At 36.2% G+C, this 18,401-nt stretch overlaps 1 protein-coding gene across 8 annotated transcripts in view; it reads left to right on the top strand.

The window, feature by feature from the left end:
• LOC116635195 (sodium channel protein type 2 subunit alpha) overlaps positions 1-17,928 on the top strand; it is a 137,981-nt gene extending 120,053 nt beyond the window's left edge. For all 8 annotated transcript variants that reach the window (XM_032409151.1, XM_032409173.1, XM_032409156.1 and 5 more), the window contains 7 exons: positions 864-986; positions 3,440-3,721; positions 4,977-5,030; positions 7,971-8,108; positions 8,471-8,575; positions 12,122-12,392; positions 14,250-17,928. In XM_032409151.1, the coding sequence (XP_032265042.1) occupies positions 864-986; positions 3,440-3,721; positions 4,977-5,030; positions 7,971-8,108; positions 8,471-8,575; positions 12,122-12,392; positions 14,250-15,445 (2,169 nt within the window). In that variant the 3' untranslated portion in view covers positions 15,446-17,928. The remainder of the gene's footprint in view (positions 1-863; positions 987-3,439; positions 3,722-4,976; positions 5,031-7,970; positions 8,109-8,470; positions 8,576-12,121; positions 12,393-14,249) is intronic.
• The last annotated feature ends 473 nt before the right edge of the window (positions 17,929-18,401 follow it).

The raw sequence follows: 18,401 nt of genomic DNA, 5'->3' as shown, positions 1-18,401 counted from the left end.
ACATCTATTTTTATTTATCTGTTTTTGAAATTCAAGTGTCCTTTAGGACAAAATAGTTTTTCTTAGATTATATAGTTTTAATGAGTTTTCTATGTATTTTCAAGGGAAATCAGACATTTCTGTGCTACCTCTGACAGTTGTTCTTTTCCTTTTTAGTTGAGATTTTAGAATTTCTATCAACTACATTAGTCATCTGTATAAATGACTAAAACCATTGTTCTGGCAATTTCTAATTAGTCATACTAAAATCTCAATTTTTCTTTTTTTTGGTTAATTATTTTAATTTGACCTAGTTCGTGGTTTGATGCCCTCATACTGAAGTTGACGGAAAGACAAAGCCATTTTCAGAGGCCTAGATCTTTCTGAGTGTGTTTGTGTTCAGATTCACCAGTGGTTTGCTTAGTTCACCTTTGTACTTAACACTAAGCTTTAGTCATCTCCCTTTTGGGTCAGCTAAATAATAGGAGAGATGATAAAAGTTTACAGATCTGTAGATGAAGATTGCATTTCAGTGGCATTCTTTTTCTTGTTTTACATTTAATTTAAAAAAAAAACTGTTCTTATCAAGAATCTTTGAAAAGAGAACATGTATAGCTTCTTTCTCATAAGTTTATGGCAGTGGTTCTCAAAGTATGGCTCATAGACCAGTATCTTTAGCCTTACCTGGAAACCTGAAGATTCTCAGGCCCCACCCCAAAACTGCTGAATCAGACTCTGCCAGTAATCTGTGTTTTCAACAAGCCCTCCAAGTGATTTTGGTACTCACTAAAGGTTGAGAACTACTGGTTTATTGCAGAGCAAGGTTGAACAGGGTAAGCATTTTTGTCTGTAAATGAGAAAACTGTGTTGCTTTCTCTATACAGGTGTCATTGGTTAGCTTGACTGCAAATGCCTTGGGTTACTCAGAACTTGGTGCCATCAAATCCCTCAGGACACTAAGAGCTCTGAGGCCACTGAGAGCCTTATCCCGGTTTGAAGGAATGAGGGTAAGACCGCATGCCTTAGAATTTGCTGGAATTATAATTGAGAACAGACTGACACTTTGTACCTCAGAAATGACAAATCCGTGGAGAATTTATATCTTATACATTCATACTGACATAACCTATCAATCAATATTTGTCAGACATCGTAAACTTGACACTGTTGGAGACACTCACAGAATAGAATGCCTAAGTGATAGCTTCTTGTTAGAAACAATTAGATTGCTTGTAAGTAGATTTTTCACTCTGTGGGAAATCTCTATCATGTTGTGTAGACTTCTGATGTGAGTCAAGATTAGTTATGTTCATTCCATTTGTAAATGTGCGGGAAATTCTGCTGACTGTAATTTAAAACCCCAAAGAATTCCTCATCATTTTTTCATTGCTCCATGTGATGTGTTTGAGCGTTTTAAAATCTGAATCTGGCCCTTTAGCTTTCAAACAGGCTGAGGTGGCTAAAAAGTAGGTCAGCTGTGGAAATCCAATACTCATTTAGAAAGGTGGTACAAAGGAAGAAGGAGGAATTTGTGCTACCATTTGTCACCCCCTGCGGGGCACAAAACCTGAGACCAACACACCCTCAGCACAGAGGAAATGATGACATCCTATCTCTGTGGATTTTGCTATTCTAAAAGAAACTGTTAGAAAATGATGCTTTTTCTGATAATTTGAAAGTCTTTACTTGGGACTTGCTCTGAATGTTGCAATCATAAACAGAAATGAATGATGTGTGTAGGTGTGTGTGTTTGTGTGTTGGTGTGCTCATGGTTGCATAGTAAAGAATTGTTAGCTGTTAAATTCTTTTCACTTTACCAATTTAAAATCACCGTTTTTGCAGTAGTTTTAATTTTAAAAGGGCAATTAAACTCTCAGAATATTAGAAAATTGCCAGCCATTCCATGCATCTGACTATCTTGGAAAACACATGTATTATGTCTTTGCTCTCCAGTTTTTTTTTTAAAACTCTGTTAACCAGAATCTCCTCACATTTGCAGAGCATTTGTTGTAGTGAACTTTAAAATAAACTGTCAAGGGGCGCCTGGGTGGCTCAGTCGTTAAGCGTCTGCCTTCGGCTCAGGTCATGATCCCAGGGTCCTGGGATCCAGCCCCCACATCCGGCTCCCTGCTCCACAGGAAGTCTGCTTCTCCCTCTCCCACTCCCCCTGCTTGTGTTCCCTCGCTGTATCTCTCTTTGTCAAATAAATAAATAAAATCTTTAAAAAAAAATAATAAAATAAACTGTCAAGTCTACAAGTACCTCTACATTATCAGAGAGTTGAAGTTCTCATAATAACACTGTAATAAGTTCTTGAAAAGTTGCTTTCATTTCAAAATACTTTAAAATATTATTCTTTACTGAATAGGCTCCAGGTGCCAATTTGCTGATGAGTTGTGCCTTTTGCCAAGTACCCGTCTGGTATGATTGGTTGTAAGATATCGTTACTCATATATTTATATATGTGTGTGTATGTATATATGTATGTATGTACGTACGTATGTGTGTGTGTGTGTATGTATGTATTTTTATGTATTTTTATCCCATAAGTGAGTTGAGGAAGATTAATGCATGTATTTCTTATATTTTACATGCCTGCTCATTGATAAAGTCTATTGCTGAAGTAGGTTAGGTGCACTTGCACAGAACACGATTTTTAGCTAAATATTTCCTTGAGGGATAATTTTAAAAAGTGCTGAAAAATGTTTCCTGAAAGCCCTAGTTAATTGAGAAAGCTGCAAGTAACAAAGCCATTAAGTGAAAACCCTGGGCTCAAATTGCAATGCTTTACGAGAATTTTCTTCTGAAAGGGATTCCCCAAAGGGGGATCAGAGAAATGAAATAACTTGCCCAAAGGCACACAGCTAATTTGTGATGTAAACTGGGACACAGAGCTCCTGACTTCCAAACCTTTTCCTCCTGTCACGTATTCGATTTCCATGCTTCGATATCTTTGCTCCGAAGTGGTAGCTGTAGGGTGACCCTAGACTACACTGCTTGGGACAGTCCTGGCTTATACTTGCTTTCTCAGAATAATTATTATCAGTGTTCCCTTTTGCCCTGGAAATTAACCCTCAAGTTTTGTTCTCTTTCACTTTCAAATTTTGGATAGTAAATTTTATGGTTTGCAAATGTTCGGAAATTGTGATATTCACATGCTGACACTGTTGCTGTTGCCATGTCACTATTTGAATTTATAATTAGTTCCATTCTTTGATGAACATCTGCTCTGTGTATGTTCTTACCTCTTGAGAAAACATTCCACGACATAAAATATATTTTATATCATTCTGAACTGTAATTGTAAAATTTTTTATTGGAGCTACCAGGTACTAGTTTCTGCCCAATATTTAGCTTTAGGAACAGGTATATTTTCTGTCACTTGACTGCTGTTCTTTTAATAGTGTTCAAAAATGGTTGTTGAGTTTTCACTTATTTTCCCTTCTCATTTCTGCGCCAGGTTGTGGTCAATGCTCTTTTAGGAGCCATTCCATCCATAATGAATGTACTTCTGGTTTGTCTGATCTTTTGGCTAATATTCAGTATCATGGGAGTAAATCTCTTTGCTGGCAAGTTTTATCATTGTATTAACTACACCACTGGAGAAATGTTTGATGTAAGTGTGGTCAACAACTACAGCGAATGTAAAGCCCTCATAGAGAGCAATCAAACCGCCAGGTGGAAAAATGTGAAAGTAAACTTTGATAATGTAGGACTTGGATATCTTTCTCTGCTTCAAGTAGTAAGTAATCAACTTATTATTCTCTGTGATTTATTATTAAAATGAATCTGAAATCGTCTCTCTCAATATTTGCAAATACATACTTCCTCAAGCCCATCTGCCTAGATTCTTTCTAATCAGTGCTGAACTCACTTTTCGGCATCACGCTGGAAACTGGACTGCTCTACAAAGTTTATGGTCTTTCAGACTAGGCATTAGCTACCCCAGCACCAGTCCGTGGTTACTGAGATTTCTATGTAGTTCCCACTCTTTTACCCCATCCCTACTCTGAGCAAAATAGAGGACCTGGCCCTAGCGTGGTGTTGGAAAAGCGTGTGTGTGAAGGAGGAGGAGTGGTAGATTTCTGGACTCCTCAGCTAGCAGACAGTATGAAACCCTCGTCAAACTTTCATCCACCCGATCTCCACCACCCCCATAACCAAACTCCCACCTTACATCTGTTGCCCAGACACCTACTCTGATCCCCACCTTTCCTGCCTATTGTTTGAACTTCTTCTGATAGGGGATTGCGTTCCTGCAAACAAAAATCTTCTACCAAGTCTATGATGTCTGTTATAAATTCATAAAAATCCATTCAACTTCTTAACTGACCACTCTCTGAGATGATCCACCTGCATGATATCTAACGCTATGTGAATAAAAAGGGGAAGGACAGATCCTGCGGCTCTAAGGAACTGAAAAAAATGTATAAAACTTGTTTTTAGGTGCGGTGTCTGCACAAAAACCACAAATATTTAAAAGAGTAAATTGCAGTTGAATATGTTTGTTTTCAGATTAGGCAACTACTTCATCTTATGGAATAATTGGCTCAAAATAGTATAATCAACAATATGGAGATTTTTCAAGAACAAATCATGATTAGTGATTGGCAATAATACCAAAAGAATAAGAATGGAAAGCATTAAGATCAAACAATGCAGCATATTTTTCAACTTGTGTGATGCTATTTTATCAAATTTCATGTTATATTCTTATAGGTATATCAGATTTGATATACCTATAAAAGCATAAAATATGCTTTTATGATAGCATATTCTTATAATCGCTCATGATTTAATTATAGATTTATAGATGGATGTAAAGTTGAAGTATTTTCTATGCATCTATTACAAAACTTTGCCCAGATTTTAAATACTAACCCCAGACTTTTATATACCTGTTTTTGAATGATTGAATTGGTCAATCTGATACTTAATTTCTTTTCTAAAATTATAATTTGTGGGGGAAAAATTAAATGGTATGACTTTTTTTACAGGCCACATTTAAGGGATGGATGGATATCATGTATGCAGCTGTTGATTCACGAAATGTAAGTCTTTTTAGAGGGAAGATTGTTTAATTTGATCCAGTGACTATTTCCACAGTGTTGTAATTTACTAATAAATAAAACAATGGGTCAATTTATAGAAAACATCTATATTACAAAAAAAAATTCAACCTTGCATTATTTCTTCCAAAATTTGATTTGAATGTTTTTCTCTACTCACTGTAAATCTTCTAACACATCTTTTCTGGTATCTAGCGTGGCACCCAGCACTTGAAATTTTGTTGATTTGGCAAAATGAGACATTTTATTTTTGGCTCTGATAGTTCTGGACATTAGTGCATTAGAAGCCCTCAATCTGTACATGCACTTTCTTCATCTGTCACAGATTTCTTCCGTCTTTTTATCTTCCCTGGAATAGGAAGAATCTGGCTAATGGTGGAAAAAAACAAACAGAAAACTTTACAGTGTTTCTCTCTGGGAAGTGAGATTTTGTGATAGAAGGAAGGGGCCTTCACAATCTGCCTTAGACACCTCAGCACTTTTGAAAATTTTGTACAGTTTTCATTAATTTTTCACTATTTAACAATGGGGGAGGAAATCACATTAAAAAAAAAAGAGATTGACTTCTGGTATATTGTCAGAGCATAGTAATTAAATTCGAAATGTTATTTTCCTAGCACCAATAACCAGGTGGTAACTGAGAAAGAATTCCTGAGTTGCTGGGGTTTTTTTTTTACCTTATTAAAAAAAAAGAGAGAGAGCAAGCATGAGAACTTGCATTGTATCTCTGTGAGTACTATCAGGAATCCCAGTCATGTGCTTTTTTGAATAATACTAATAACTTACTACTTATTACTACTCACTCTGCTAAGGGCTTTCTTACACAATCCCATTTAATCTTAAATAACAACGTTATTGTGTGGTTGATAATTAACTCCCTTTCACTATTGAAGCAAAGAGGCTCAATGCGTTAAGTGGTAGTACATGTTTTTGAACTCTGACCACAAACAATGGGCTCATAACCACTTTCTTCTACAGTAGTTTCCTACCTGCTTTGAATAATTCATTTAGAGTTCTCTCTACCTTCCTTAGCAGCAGCCTGATACGCAACTTTCTTTTGGTTTCTTCCTTAGTAACTTAGCGGACAGTAGCTACATAACTCCTCAGCGTTCAAGCATTTTACAAATGATGAAATCCAAGTGGACACTAAAATTATGAAAAGTTGCTCGCTCTTAATCTCAGTAGTTATCGGAGAAATGCAAATTTAAACCACAACATGGCGTTAACTATACATTTACCTCATTGGCAATATTAAAAAGTATGACAATACCAAGTATTGTCAAAGATAAAGAGCAATAATAACTCTTATGCAGTGCTGACGGGACAAAATGGATAAATATTTCTTTTAAAAAGTTGGGCATTATCACATTATTCAATGAAATTCAAGACATTCTTTAACCTTGCAGTTTCATCTTTAGCAATGTATCCTACAGAAGCTTGTGCACAGGCATAGCAGAATCTCAGCACGAGAAGGAACATAACTTTTTGAACTGGCAAAAAACTGGAAACAACTCAAAAGTAGTAGAACTGGACAAATGATTGAATGTTATACAATGATGAAATGATGTATGAATACAGCATACATAGCAATGTGGATGAATCTAAAAATATAACAGTTATAACAAATGTATCCACTAGACAAAATATAGACAAAACTAATCTTACTGTTCAAGAATGCATACTTAAGTGTTAACTCTAAAGAAAAAGCGAGGAAAGAATTACCATAAAAGTCAGGATAATGATGGCCTCTAGCAGGGATTATAGAGTTTATATTTGGGAAGGATGCGGCAAGGGTTTCTGAGTTCCTGGCAATGTCCTGCACCGTGAGATTCACTTTATAACAATTTATTACTACATTTTACACTTATGTGCTGTGCACTTTTCTGTATGTATTGTATTTAATTTTAAAATGTTTAAAAACATCATTTTATATCACTGTTCACTGTATACACATATAAATGAAATAAAAGTCTCATCAAAGAATAGGTACTTTTACAATATTTCTAACATTTTCCATTTTACTCTTATTTCATTAGAAAAACATATCATGTTTGGCCTTTACCCTCTAAATTGATTTCATGACACAATGGGTCATTACCTGTATCCATTACCACCTGTGACTGGTTAACTGAATTGGTTAGAACAATATCCTTTGAGACCTGAGCTATAGATTACAGCCAAAGCTCACACCAACTGTCACTCTTTTTTTGACCAAAAGTGTGCTGGGCAAGACAAGGCATCATTGTTACAGAAACTGTGCCTAAAGCCTACTAAGTAGGATGAATCTATAGAATCATTTTCAGAAGGGCATGATCCTACAGATGTACCCATATCCACACATACAATAATAATCCTAGCCTATGAAAAGAAATGTGTAATAGAAATCAAACCTTTACACTCAGCTATTATAATAGGCCAGGCACTATTTCTTTAAGCACTTTTCATATATTAATATATTTAACCTTCTCAACCACCCTATGAGGTTAAGGTTCTATTATTTCCATTTTACAGTTGAAAAAAACCAAATCAAAGAGACTAAATCTTAAAGATTTTAACATGAAATAGTGTAACTCAAACATCTCTTCTGCAGGAAGGGGAACTCCTCACTTTGCATTCCCTGTTGGAGGACTTCACCTATAAGGGAAAGTGCATTCATAATCTAGAAATTTATTGGGTGAAATTAATTTTAATTATCTAGACTTTTCTATGAGTTGTTTCACTTTGTCAAGTCAGTGAGTGGTCTTGCGGGACTCTTCAATAAGCAGGTTAGATTTGATGTTTCATAAAATCTGTTTAATGTTTGATCTTTTTTTCCCCCATTCCCAGCAGTTGAGATATGTTTTGAGAATTGAAAATTAGCTGATGTCTTTTTTATAAAACAAGTAGTAGTTCTAATAGTTGTCATTACTTAATATTTTGTAGGTAGAATTACAACCCAAGTATGAAGACAATCTGTACATGTACCTTTATTTTGTCATCTTTATTATTTTTGGTTCGTTCTTTACCCTGAATCTATTCATTGGTGTCATCATAGATAACTTCAACCAACAGAAAAAGAAGATAAGTATACTAAAACTTCATCTTTATTCTGAAATGTTAACTAAACATCTCACACTGGTTCTTTTTGTCTCTAAAATGTAATCAGCTATATAAAATTCTGAAATTGTTTTGAGATATTTAATCAATTGTAGGTTTTTAAGTAATTGTTAATTCAGATAGCATGTATTGATATTTTCAGGATAGAAATATGACTGATTAATACAGAATAATTTATAGATTGAATACATGCATCTATCTCTGTAAATACAAAGGTTGGCAACATTAGAATAGCACTTGGAAGCCAATTTTCACACAACTAATGAGATGGGTTTTATAGCTAGCAAAGAACATGATTTTAACAAATTTTGGTTTTATTTCTTTACTTTGGAGGTCAAGACATTTTTATGACAGAAGAGCAGAAGAAATACTACAATGCAATGAAAAAACTGGGCTCAAAGAAACCACAAAAACCCATACCTCGACCTGCTGTAAGAATAACATGCTTTCATTCCCAGCAAGATCTATGTTGTTTATCACTTGCACAGTCCAGATTGCCAGATACTAGTATTTTTATGAATTTGCAGAACAAAATTTTTATCTTAGCCTAAGTATATGTGTTTTATATGTATATCATATGCACAAAATATATAATATAGGTATTATAAATAAACATAGAAAATATATGTAAATAAAAAATTTCAGACTTATATGCCAATAGTATTACATAGGATTGATGTCATTGAGGAGCTTCTAATAATGTAGAGAAGAAAACATATGCATACATACGTTGTGTGGAAATACTGAATGTTCACAGAGTGCAATGAAGCCCGATGGGATACAATCTCAGGTATTGGTACATCTCAGATATGCCCCATTTTCTGTCCAGCTCTGGTGATTAAGTGGAATCATTAAGGAAACAAGTGACAGGTTTTGTTTTCTTTTGGTTTTAAAAACATTTCATATTTTCCCCTAGCATCTTGCTTCTAAATCTGATAACATCATTCTCTTCATGAATTTTTATGGAGATTCCGATTGTATATTTGCCAATAGCTGCTTGGTTGCTGCAGAAAATTGTTGTCAGGAGGTGAAGAGCCCTTTAAGAGAAGGGCGGTGCTTGTGTGAAGGCCCTGAGGTAGGAAGGCCAGTGAGGCTGGAGTACAGAGAGTGAGGGCTCATTGGGATGTGTTGAGAATGAAGAGGTTAGGTTGGGCCAGATTTTTCTGAGCTTTGTAGGCCATGTTCAAAAGTTGTCTTTATTCTTAGAGCAATGGGAAACCATTGAAGGGAACCTGGTAATTTCAGTTTTGTAAAGATCACTCAACTGGTATTGATAGGGGCAATGTGTATGCTTTGTAGACTTATTTTGGAGCTGTTTCAGAGATGAGAGGTAGCCTGAACCAGAGTGGTGTGGAGATGAATAAAAGTGGATGGATTTGTGAGCTGTCACTGGAGTGAAATTAGAAAGTTTGTCTACTAATTGAATATGGGAGACAAAGAAGGACCCAACAAAGAGAACCTACAAGTTTCTGCCATACACACTGGATGACTAGTGTCATGCAGGATATGAAGAAGGGACATGCATGGAGAAAAAAATTGGAGATGCTAGCTTGCAGAATCTGGCAATCAAAAGGAGATGAGGAAGAATGAATATTTAGAAGTAGTAAAATAAAGTTTCTTAAGATTTGGAGAGAGGTTTAGGTTTGAAGCAAAGCAAGAGTTCTGGAGAAGAAGAGTGTGAAGAGAGGGAATATAGAATAAAGTCACACATAAGATGTGGCTCAAGAATAGAATGGTCTAGGTTAGATTTAGAAGTAAGAGGGACTGGGGCACCTGGGTGGCTCAGTCGTTAAGCGTCTGCCTTCGGCTCAGGTCATGATCCCAGGGTCCTGGGATCGAGCCCCGCATCGGGCTCCCTGCTCCATGGGAAGCCTGCTTCTCCCTCCCCCACTCCCCCTGCTTGTGTTCTCTCTCTCGCTGTCTCTCTCTGTCAAATAAATAAATGAAATCTTTAAAAAAAAAAAAAAAAAGAAGAGGGACTGAGTCCTCTGATGAATATGGAGTAATATATAAAAAGATATATGTGAAAAGTCAAGATAATATGAAATGCAAAAGGAAGTAGAAGAGTTTCCTTACACTGATTTTGATGCTCTCAAAAAAGAATAGAGGGCAAAAGAATAGAATATTTCTGAGAAGTTTGGAACTATCCTGGAGCAAGTGAGGGATAATAAAGGATTCCTCATCATCGTCAAGGGACAAGATGAAGGGAGAGAACATAAATCTTTGGTGAACAAGACTGCCAGGGTTACGTAGCTTCCTCCAGCATATACTACATCCTGGGATTTAAATTGGAGATAGCGATTAGTGACTGGGGATTGGAGTTGTACATCAAAGTGACCCATTGGAAAACTACACAGGCAGAAAATCTAAGGAGCTTTTTATTGATAAAAAGCTTCTGATTTTAAGCAGTTTTGAACCTACTACACTCTAGGTGCTGTATCTGTGAGAAAATGACACTGCTCTGTCCTGGCAGAGCCTCCAAACGACTAGAAGAAAAAATTAAAATCAAATAAGAGCAAACCATTTGCAATACAGTGTCATCAGTTTTATGACAAATGTAAACATGAAGTTTTCTGAGGACACAGAGTGCTTAAAACTTAAAATTGAATTCCAAGTCACCAGAGAAGGAGTCAGAGAAGTCTGTTTTAGTACAAGGAGACAAGATAAAATGATACAGTAGAATTCTGCAAATTTTATCAGAAGGGTAGAAATAAAAGAAACATAGCCAGACTTGGAAAGGTAAGCTACAGTAAATAAGAACTAAGAAGGAAAGGTTTGGAACTGGAATTAGACACATTTATCAAGTTGAAGGAGGCCCTTGAAGGACAGACCCAGCTGAAGCAATAGAAGTCCAGTCCAGCAAGCCAGATATCTACTCAGAGAAAGAAAAATACAACAGACAGGTGGTGTTTGATGTCCAAGAATTTCCATAGGGAGTAACGGATGTCTCTCAACTGGGAGAGATCAGAACACTAGTACAGAGAATCCAGATGGATAAACATGTCAGGATCTGGGAAAGTAGCCTGTGAAGTGTATAGGTAACAGACCATCAGTGTTTCTAGTTAAGAAAGTAGAGGACAGCCTCGTAGAAGTTAAGTCAAGGCTTGAGCCCTAAAAAGCCTGAAATACCAAGCAGGTATTTGGTACAATACAGGTAAATGGTACAAAACAGGGTCCAAACTAGCAGAACTGGTAAGGTGAGGACTTAATTTCATAAACAAGACATAAAGCCAGTTAGTGCTTGGAAATAAGGTCCAAACTGAATAGGGCAAAGCCTGAACATCTGACTGTGGACTATAACTTTTTTAAAAGATTATTATATTCTTACAGAAGAGTTACCCACATTTAATTTCACCAAGCTTTTCCTTATTGCAAAATCTGGCATAACCATAGATCAGTAATCAAAGCTAAGGCATTAACCTTGGTACAATACCATTTAAATAAAATACAGAACTTAATTGGATTTCACCAGGTGTTCCACATATGTCTTTTTTCTTGGACTATAATTTTTTAAAACATCTTCCCAGATGAAACTTAAGATGCTCTGGCTTTGGGGAAAGACGATAAAAGCAGAAACTAGAAAAAAATAAACATGAGAGAAAAAGCTGGAGAAGTATTTATTAGTTCTTTGAAGTTTACTTTGATACGCACCTCCAATACAGGGGATAACCAAGATTTGTTATAGTAGCAAATATTGGCTGACTGTCTGTCGTACACATGATGATGTTATGGGCACTGAGAATACAATAAGTGGTTCTTAAAGTCAGTTTATAAAATCTGCTATCATGAACAGTATAACTAAAATACATTTGAAAAAAGTTGCATATGCCAATATACAAAATGTTCTTCCAAGTATTAAATAAACATGGTATGTTTTTATAAAAGCTACATTTTCATATTGCTATGTTAAAAGCAGGTAAGTCAAATTTGATTTTTTTTTATGTTCCTAAGTGAATTTTACATATTTCTTGTTCCAGAACAAATTCCAAGGAATGGTCTTTGATTTTGTAACCAAACAAGTCTTTGATATCAGCATCATGATCCTCATCTGCCTCAACATGGTCACCATGATGGTGGAAACTGATGACCAGAGTCAGGAGATGACAAATATTCTGTACTGGATTAATCTGGTGTTTATTGTTCTGTTCACTGGAGAGTGTGTGCTGAAACTAATCTCTCTTCGTTATTACTATTTCACCATTGGATGGAATATTTTTGATTTTGTGGTGGTCATTCTCTCTATCGTAGGTAAGAAGAGATGTTTTACTCAGTTAAGGAAGTTAGTAGTAAAAATTTGTTTAAAACTTTGGAAGTGTTTCTTACTAATCTTTCTCATTCATCCCAAAATTTCAGATAAAAGCCTAATAGTCCATTCTTCAGTTTGTCATTTCTCTTGTTGCATGCTGTGCATGAAATGATGTGTAAAAAAAAAAAGATTTTATATTTTTCAGCTTTCATTTATCATCTTGTCTCATTTCAGAAGCCAATAACTGCTATTTGTCATAACACTCCTGTAGTCACTCAGACTCCTGTGGTGTAGACAAGTACTGCTTTGAATAAATAATTCACACACACACATACACACAAAAATTATTAGAAGTAATCAAATAGTCCAGAAATAAGCTACTGATAATTGGAATAGTTTGCGTGTGTGTTTACGTATATTCACACATAAATAAGCTTCATCCTACCTTTGGATTCAGTTAGTTCCTATGGTTTGTAATATTCTTTCTCCAGAAGTAGCCATTTTGTTCAAAAAACTAAAACAGACTCATTGTCATTAATACATATCAAGTGGTTAGGTTTAGGGCATTAAATGAGGTGCTGGCAGTAAATATAAGAGATTTAAGACAAGGTTCTGCCTATTTGAGAAAAGAAAACATACATAGAGGGAAAAAAATAGTATTCCACTATTGATACTGCTTTCTGTGGTGGACTAGAACACTGAAACAATATGCCACTCTGATCCTCACAACAGCGCTATGAGGTGGTCATATAGTGATTAAAGGATGAGACTCTGGAGTCATACAGATCTGGCCTGGAGCTTCCCTATTTTCACTACTTACCAGCTCAGTGACCAATGGCAAGTTACTTCCAATTCCTGGCTTTCCAGGGAATATTTCTGTAAAGCGTTATTGTGAGAATTAAATGAGATTATGTAAGTAGGTGCACTTAGTAGCATGCCTAGAACAAAGAAAAGGCTCAGAAAGTACTAAGTTTAACAAAAACAACAACAACAAAAGTAGATACTATCACCATTTAGTGATGTGGAAAAAAAGAGATAGGATTCAAGTATGTCTGTCTCCAAAGCCTGGATTCTCTCCTGTCCATCATTCTTGCCACCTTCCAAATAAAATGAATCATAACCATCTCAGGATAAGAACTCCCATATTCCAATCCAAAAATCACAAGCCTTGTCCATTAGTTCTTATGCCAATACCAGAACTGGTATTTTTTTTTTAAAGATTTTATTTATTTATTTATTATATAATTTATATATTATTTTATATAATTTATATATTATTTATTTATATATTTATAAATTATTTATATAATAATTTATATATTATTTATTTATTTATTTATTTATCATTGACAGAGAGAGACACAGAGAGAGCGGGAACACAAGCAGGGGGGAGTAGGAGAAGGAGAAGCAGGCTTCCTGCTGAGCAGGGAGCCTGATGTGGGGTTCGATCCCAGGACCCTGGGATCATGACCTGAGCCGAAGGCAGACGCTTAACGACTGAACCACCCAGGCGCCCCAGAACTGGTATTTTAGAACTACAAATCCACTCCTTTGGTTGGCCGCCATATACTTTGTGACATCTTTAGGCCTTCAGTGGTTGAATCTTTCAATAGATGCTTTTCTTGAACTAGGAAAAAGGACCATTGAAACCTCAGTTAGCATAAAAGGGTTAATGTTATAACACCAAACATCAGTTTCATTTTGCTAAACAAATACTGCAGATTGTGTGTGTATGTATGTATACCTAATTCTTACGTCCACATTTTGTAAAACTAGTGATTATCTAATCCATGTAAATTTGCATTCACTGCTATTAAATATAACACTATTTCTTGTTTTTGTTTCTTGATTTTCCACAGGTATGTTTCTGGCTGAGCTGATAGAAAAATACTTTGTGTCCCCTACCCTGTTCCGAGTGATCCGGCTCGCCAGGATTGGTCGAATCTTGCGTCTGATCAAAGGGGCCAAGGGGATCCGCACGCTGCTCTTTGCCCTGATGATGTCCCTTCCTGCCTTGTTTAACATCGGCCTCCTGCTCTTCCTGGTCATGTTCATCTACGCCATCTTTGGAATGTCCAACTTTGCCTATGTCAAGAGGGAAGTTGGAATTGATGACATGTTCAACTTTGAGACCTTCGGCAACAGCATGATCTGCCTGTTCCAAATTACCACCTCTGCTGGCTGGGATGGATTGCTAGCACCTATTCTTAATAGTGGACCTCCAGACTGTGACCCTGAAAAAGATCACCCTGGAAGCTCGGTTAAGGGAGACTGCGGGAACCCATCTGTCGGGATTTTCTTTTTTGTCAGTTACATCATCATATCATTTCTGGTTGTGGTGAACATGTACATCGCTGTCATCCTGGAGAACTTCAGTGTTGCTACTGAAGAAAGTGCAGAGCCCCTGAGTGAGGATGACTTTGAGATGTTCTACGAAGTTTGGGAGAAGTTTGATCCTGATGCCACCCAGTTTATAGAGTTCGCCAAGCTCTCTGATTTTGCAGCTGCCCTGGATCCTCCTCTTCTCATAGCCAAACCAAACAAAGTCCAGCTCATCGCCATGGACCTGCCCATGGTGAGTGGGGACCGGATCCACTGCCTCGACATCTTATTTGCTTTTACAAAGCGTGTTTTGGGTGAGAGTGGCGAGATGGATGCCCTTCGAATACAGATGGAGGAGCGATTCATGGCATCGAACCCCTCCAAAGTCTCCTACGAGCCCATCACAAGCACTCTGAAGCGCAAACAAGAGGAGGTGTCTGCTATTGTTATCCAGAGGGCTTATAGACGCTACCTCTTGAAGCAAAAAGTTAAAAAGGTTTCGTGTATCTATAAGAAAGACAAAGGCAAAGAAGGTGACGGAACACCTATCAAAGAAGATATCCTCATTGACAAACTAAATGAGAATTCAACTCCAGAGAAAACCGACATGACGCCTTCCACCACCTCTCCACCTTCCTATGACAGTGTGACCAAACCGGAAAAAGAAAAATTTGAAAAAGACAAATCAGAAAAGGAAGACAAAGGGAAAGATATCAGGGAAAGTAAAAAGTAAAAAGGAACAAAGAATATTCCATTTTGTGATCAATTGTTTACAGCCTGTGATGGTGATGTATTGGTGTCAACAGGACTCCCACAGGAGGTCTATGCCAAACTGACTGTTTTTACAAATGTATACTTAAGGTCAGTGCCTATAACAAGACAGAGACCTCTGGTCAGCAAACTGGGACTCAATAAACCAGGAAAACAGCATTGACAGGAGGTTTCTGTTTTCACAACCAGCTGACACTGCTGAAGAGCAGAGATGTAATGGCTACTCAGACTATAGGAACCACTTTAAAGGGGGGAGGGAAGTTAAATTTTTATGTAAATTCAACACGTGACACTTGATGATAGTAATTGTCACCACTGTTTATGATTTAACTGCCACACCTGCCATATTTTTACAAAATGTATGCTGTGAATTTATCACCTTTTTTTTTAATTCACAGGTTGTTTACTATTATATGTGACTATTTTTGTAAATGGGTTTATGTTTGGGGAGAGGGATTAAAGGTAGGGAATTCTGCATTTCTCTATTGTATAACTGGATATATTTTAAATGAAGGCATGCTGCACTTCTCATTCACACATAAAAAAAATCACATCACAAAAGGAAAGAGTTTACTTCTTGTTTCAGGATGTTTTTAGATTTTTGAGGTGCTTAAATAGCTATTCATGTTTTTAAGGTGTCTCATCCAGAAAAATTTTAATGTGCCTGTAAATGTTCCATAGAATTCACAAGCGTTGAAGAATTGTTTTATTTTTACATAATCCATTATATGTACATGTATATATGTATATATGTATATGTGCGTGTATATACATATATATGTATACACACAGAGAGACACACACACCATTACATAGTCATTCAGAGTCCTGGCAGCATGACTATACCATTTTTGATAAGTGTCCTTTGGCATAAACTAAAAATATCCTATCAATCCTTTTAAGAACCTGAATTGACCAAAAAGCACCCCCCCACCACTTTACAAAGTTGATTCTGCTTTTCTCCTGCAGTATTGTTTAGCCATCTTCTGCTCTTGGTGAGGTTGACATAGTATATGTCAATTTAAACAATAAAAGTCTGCTTTGTAAATAGTAATTTTACCCAGTGGTGCATGTTTGAGCAAACAGAAATGATGACTTAAGCACAGTATTTATTGCATCAAATATGTACCACAGTAAGTATAGTTTGCAAGCTTTCAACAGGTAATATGTAATTGGTTCCATTATAGTTTGAAGCTGTCGCTGCTGCATGTTTATCTTGCCTATGCTGCTGTATCTTACTCCTTCCACTGTTCAGAAGTCTAATATGGGAAGCCATATGTCAGTGGTAAATTGAAGCAAACTGTTCGACCAAGACCTCATTCTTCATGTCATTAAGCAATAGGTTGCAGCAAACAATGAAGAGCTTCTTGCTTTTTATTCTTCCAATCTTAATTGAACACTCTATGGTAAAAAGCCCGACTGTACGAACATGTTGCAAGCTGCTTAAATCTGTTGAAACTATATGGTTAGAGTTTTCTAAGAAAATATAAATACTGTACAAAGTTCATTTTATTTTATTTTTCAGCCTTTTGTACATAAAATGAGAAATTAAAAGTATCTTCAGGTTGATGTCACAGTCACTATTGTTAGTTTCTGTTCCTAGCACTTTTAAATTGCAGCACTTCACAAAATAAGAAACAAAGACTAAGATGCAGTGTAGGTTTCAGCTTTTTTATTAGTACTGTAAACTTTGCACACATTTCAATGTGAAACAAATCTCAGACTGAGTCCAGCGTTTATTTGCTTTCAAATAGTAATGCCTTATCATGGAAAGAGGCTTAAGGAAAGATCAGTTGATATTCTTGGCATTGCTTGGATCAGATGTTTCCACCTAGTCTTTTTATTTAGTAAATCGTCAGTCTTTTCCAGTGTTTGTTTACCCAGATATATCTTACTCTTATTGACCCGTATGGCATTAGAACTGTATCAGTTATGATCTGGGACCCAAGTTTGTTTGTTTGTTTGTTTTCTCACAAAGTCAGGTAGTGAAATTATATTACCAGTTACAGCAAAACATTTTGTTTTTCTTTCACAAGCAACATTACATGTAGATTCTTTATACTAAAGCTATTGACTTGTAGTGTGTTGGTGAAATGCATGCAGGAAAATGCTATTACCATAAAGAACGGTAAACCACATTACAATCAAGCCAAAAGAATAAAGGTTTTGCTTTTGTTTTGTATTTAATTGTTCTGTCTTTGTTTCTATCTTTGAAATGCCATTTAAAGGTAAATTTCTATCATGTAAAAATGATCAGAAAAAAATATAAATGTAAAGAATACACATTAAATATAATAATTCATCTTTAAATTTTTTCATGGAATGAAAGTCAATTAAGAAGAGTGTATTGGATATCTAGTTTTAATATTGGCCAAAAATCTAGATATGGTATTGGGTAGAGTACTGGAAAGTTACAAAAATTAATAAAAAAATTGACTAACATTTTAAGTTGTGTGTCCTTTCTCCTTCCCGTCTACTGTTTTGTTTTGTTCTCTTTTTCACTTTAGTTTCTTCCCTATGTATTTTTTTTTAAGACTTATTTATTTATTTGACAGAGAGTGAAAGTGAAAGAGCAGAAGAGCGGCAAGCAGAGGGAGAGGGTGAGGGAGAAGCAGGCTCCCCACTGAGCAGAGAGCCCAATGCGGGGCTCAATCCCAGGATCCTGGGATCACGACCTGAGCCAAAAGCAGACACTTAACCAACCATCTGAGCCACCCAGGAGCCCTTCCTTATGTATTCTTGATCTCCTTTCCTATATACTTTTCCATTCCTTCCTTTGGCTCGTGTTTTTCATTCAGGATACTTTTCTTGTTTCTTTTCTGTTCACCCAATCTCTTATTAATTACATTCTGTAGAACAATGGCTCTGTGTGCCTAAACCCCTAATAATTTGTTGTCACTATAAAAAATCCATAGAAT

The sequence above is a fragment of the Phoca vitulina genome, unplaced genomic scaffold (assembly GCF_004348235.1).
Source record: "Phoca vitulina isolate PV1807 unplaced genomic scaffold, GSC_HSeal_1.0 scaffold1, whole genome shotgun sequence".
Lineage (NCBI taxonomy): Eukaryota > Metazoa > Chordata > Mammalia > Carnivora > Phocidae > Phoca > Phoca vitulina.
Note: the sequence above shows the minus strand (reverse complement) of the source record. Positions and strands in the feature narration are given on the sequence as shown.